The 4361-nt window shown below is 56.9% G+C and overlaps 1 protein-coding gene across 1 annotated transcript in view; it reads left to right on the plus strand.

Annotated features, from left to right (window-relative positions):
• The window catches only part of AGT (angiotensinogen), a 14057-nt gene extending 11424 nt beyond the window's left edge, over window positions 1-2633 (plus strand). The window contains exons 4-5 of the mRNA XM_006145986.3: window positions 1294-1438; window positions 2141-2633. Coding sequence (XP_006146048.1) covers window positions 1294-1438; window positions 2141-2332 — 337 coding nt within the window. The 3' untranslated portion in view covers window positions 2333-2633. The remainder of the gene's footprint in view (window positions 1-1293; window positions 1439-2140) is intronic.
• The last annotated feature ends 1728 nt before the right edge of the window (window positions 2634-4361 follow it).

A 4361-nucleotide genomic window follows, 5' to 3' on the forward strand; every position in this document is an offset into this window, starting at 1 on the left:
AGACAGAAAGCGAGAAATCACCCCCCAGGGGGGATGGTCACGCCGCAATCCCTTCTCCTCCATTCTCCTCTCGGGATCTTGGGCACGCACACACACACGCCCAGTGTGAGATTTAAGCCACCGGGTCCAGGACGCGAACCACGGTCGACTACGTGGGAGTCCAGCAACATAGCCATTACGCTAACTGCTGGTTCCCAGACATTTAGTAACTTTGAAAGTAACCTGATGTTCCTCTCTTGCCAATTTCAGTATCTTGTCTCTGTCTGTGGTTTTGGTCAGTCTGGCTATGATGTGCCTTGGAGAAGATCTTCTTGGGTTGATTCTATGTGGGGTCCTTTGTATTTCTTGGGTCTGGATATTTGAGTGCCTCTCTAGGTTTGGAAAGTTTTCTTTTAGGATTTCATGGAATAGATGATCAATGCCTTTATTAGTTTCTTCACCTTCTGGGATACTGATTATTCAGATGTTTGGACATTTAATGGTATCTAGTATTACTTGTATGTTATTCTTCATTTTTTTGGGTTATTTTCTCAGTCTTTTTGGTGAATTGTTCTAGGTCAGAGTTTCTATCTACTACATCTGAGATTTGATCTTCTGCATGATCTAATCTGCTTTTAATATTTTCAAGGGAGGTCTTGATTTCTGGTTTTAGGTCTTGATTTCAGGCCTTCATCTCTAACAATTCCATTTGATTCTCTTTTATGGTGTGGATCTCCTCTTTCAGATTGTGCAAGAGCATCCTCACCTCCTGGAACTCATCTCTTTTCTCCTGCATTTTCTGGAGTTCCTTGCCTCTCTCCTCTTGCACCTCTGTTAGCTCTGTCACTATGAATATTTAAAATTCTTTATCTGACATTTCCACGACTTCCCTTGTATTGTCTGTGAAGTAAGAGGAATTATTCTTTTCCCTTAGAGGAGAGATATTTTCTTGTTTTCTCATATTTCTGGTGCCTCTGTGGTGGTTTCTGGTCATCTGATTGATTATACATTTTTTCCTGGCTCCTGGCTAGATCTGGGGGGCAGGAGGGTGAAGTCTGGGCAGAAGGTCTTCATTGGTCCTAATCCCTGGATCCCTGTGTCCTACTTCAAGTGGCAGCTAGCGTTTTTCTTCTATGTGTGGCTAAAATGCTCCCAAGGGTGGAGATGACCTAGCAGGGCAAAGGGACAAACATCCCCTTCTCTGAGGACAGGTGCAAGGAGCAGGCAGTCACCTGGCTTCCCTGTAAGCCTCACAGTGGGGTGGAGAGTCCCCCAGGTGCCCCGCGCCTCCCTAAGTGTGTGCCGTCTCCCCAGGGCCATCCGTCTGACGCTGCCCCAGCTGGTGCTGCAAGGATCCTACGACCTGCAGGACCTGCTCACCCAGGTCAAGCTGCCTACCCTGCTGGGCCCTGAGCAGAACCTGGGCAAAATCAGCGATGCCAACCTCAGAGTGGGAAAGGTACCGGGAGGCGGGCCTGGGAGGGGTCTGTCTGCTCTGGGCTCTGTATGTCCACAGGGGAGGGACACAGATGGGGCCAGCAGGGCAGGAATAAAAGGAGCTGAGGGTGGGATGGGGCTGCGGTGGGAGAAAAGTGGCCAGGGTGTTCTAGAACTTTCTGGAGACATGGAGCACAGCAAGTCCCTCTGATCCCGCTCCACTTCCTGCTGCTGGGCTGATCCAGGGCTCTGCTCAGTCTGGCAACCTCAGGCTCCCAGATCCGACAGCAGGTAGGGCTGGGATGAGGACAGTGGGCCCCTATGGCCCCTCCTTGAGTGCGGCAGTAGACACACTGTCCCATCGCCATGTGCGAAGATGCACGGCTACAGCTGCTGAGGACAGCCTGGAGGCTCCAGGCTCTGCCAGCCCTAGGAGAACACAGGTTCCCGGCCTGTAGCCCTCGTGCTATGTTGGCAGGACCAGCTCGGAAGGAGCCGGGAATCCTGCCAGGGGGCCAGTGGAGGGCGGGGAGTGAGGCACGTGAGGGAGGGAGGCGCTGTCCTATGAGTTGGGCCTCGGTGGACGGTGAGTCACCTACACAACCACACCCTCGTCCACACTGACCAAGCAGCATGCAAGCCCTGGGCGTCTTCCTGGCCCCCTTGAGGCAGCACCCCGTAGCCATCCTGTGCCCTCGAGAAAGACCCCATGTCTGCCTCGCAGGTGCTGAACAGTGTCCTTTTCGAGCTCAAAGCGGCCGGGGGAGAGCAGCCCACAGAGCCCGCCCTGCAGCCACAGGGGCCCAAGGCCCTGGAGGTGACCCTGAACAGCCCGTTCCTGTTCGCCGTCTATGAGAAAGACACCACTGCCCTGCACTTCCTGGGCCGCGTGGTCAACCCGCAGAGCGCGGCGTGAGGCCGGGACCTCCCTGGAGACAGGCAGTGGCTGACAGACCTGGGTGGCCGTCCCGTGTCCCCACCTTTCCCGCTGCTGAGCCGACAGGGCCGAGGCGGCCGCTCCTCCCCATGAGAGCGTCCTGTGCCAGGGGAGCAGCTGAGACCTACGGGCTGGGGGGTCGTGTGGATGACAAAAAGGTGGGGTGCTGAGTGCAGGACAGACATTGGGGAAGGATTCTGAACCCCCCAACCTGCTTAGGTTACCAAGAGGGTTCCCTTCTTAATTTGGATTTTGAAATTAAAATACCTTTCCATTGCTTCGGGTGCGTGCAGCTTATTGACTGAGACCGTGACCCTCACAGACGGGGTCGTCTGAAAAGCCATGCCGCATCTGTGCACAGGAAAACAGAATGATCCCGCCGGGCCTTTCCCCAGGGGCCCCGCGAACGCCCCAGCTCTCCTTCCCTGTGACACCTGCGGCTTTCAAAAATCGCACCGTGAAGGTGAGCGTCAGGTTTGTGGCAGAAGGTGACGTGGGCTTCCCCTTGTTACCAACACGCATCTTGCAATAGGATGCAGACGGTCACGGTGCGCTCAGCAGCACAGACATGCAGGCTGGAGACAGGCTGCGAATCAGTGTTCGAGTCCGGCGTGCGGTGTCACAGGCTGGGGACAGGCCGCGAATCAGTGTTCGAGTCCGGCGTGCGGTGTGTCCACGGCCATCTTTGGAGGAGCCCCAGCGGCGCCCTCCCCAGGCATTTGCTTGGCTGGCAGCAGCAACTGCCGTGTGACGTGTGGGGCGTGGCCCGGCCTGTACCTGTGTGGCTGGCGCCGCTTCCCTCCCAGTAACAGGGTCACACTGTGACTCGGATTGTGCCCAAGATCGCGCGCGAGAAATAGCCCTTCACAAAGGAACGTCTGCCAATCCCTCCGCCGGGTGGGGCCTGGGGAGCGGCCCGTTTCCTCCCCGTGGGGCTCGACTTGCAGCGTCTGAGCCCTGGGAAAGCTGACGAGCAAGCGGGCCGCAGCAGGACCCCAGGACCCCAGGACGCCCCGACGCTAGGGCACCTGGTCCCCCTACCGGCCACACCACCGAACCCTTGGTCAGGCAGGCCGCAGCATGAGTGTGCGTGTGTGCGGTTTCACGGACTGGCACTGACATGTCTGTGCAGTGTCTGCACAGGGAATGCCTGCCTGCCTGGGGGTGCTGGGGGCTGGCCCTCCCTGGACTGGGCCCTTGGCAGCCAGCTGAAGGGGCTGGATGACGTCCACTCTGATTTCTGGCCAGCGTGGAAACAGCCACGACCAGCACCCTTCCAGTCCTGGACCCCTTACGTTCCCAAGGGTCTCCTAATTTCGCCCTCACCTTGCTGGCTTTGATGCCACCGTGGGGTGACGTGGTCTGACAAGGCCCTTCTCTGCTGCGCCAGGCACGTGAAAGGCCGCAGAAAGGTGGGTGGTCGAAGCCTGGGTGCCAGAGGCGGGAGAGCCAGGCAGGAAGCCCAGATCCCCAGTTGCTGTTGTGACTGCGAGCAGGTTACTCAGCCTCTCTGGGCCTCACTGCCTCACCTGCAGGATGGGAAATGCTGGGCTTCCCAGAAGGCAGGGCAGGTACGTTACAGCTCCTCTGTGGGGCTGCCGCTGCTGTGTTCCTGAGTCTCATCCGTGAGCCTTTGGGAACTTCAAGTGAAATGGTTAAAAACATTTACCCTGTTAAAGTGGGCTGCATCTTTCAATGCAAGCTGTGGTACTTTAAGAATACTACTTACAAACAAAATAAACTTGGTTTACGTTTTTTTAAAGGGAAGGGATGAGTGAATAACCACCACCGTGCCCTGCACCTGTCTGCAAGGGCCGTCCCACGGGGTGTCGGGCACACTGCGCAGGGGGGTGTGCCTCGGCAATGTGGTGGGCTGGACAGCGGCCCCCAGAGCTGCCCAGGGCTGAGTGCCCAGAACCTGGGCATAGCACCTTGGGCAAAGGGGACCTTGCAGCTGTGGTTAAATGGAGGGTCCTGAGATGGGGAGGTCACTCGGGTCATCAGGCAG

The sequence above is a fragment of the Tupaia chinensis genome, unplaced genomic scaffold (assembly GCF_000334495.1).
Source record: "Tupaia chinensis unplaced genomic scaffold, TupChi_1.0 Scaffold000161_1, whole genome shotgun sequence".
NCBI lineage: Eukaryota > Metazoa > Chordata > Mammalia > Scandentia > Tupaiidae > Tupaia > Tupaia belangeri.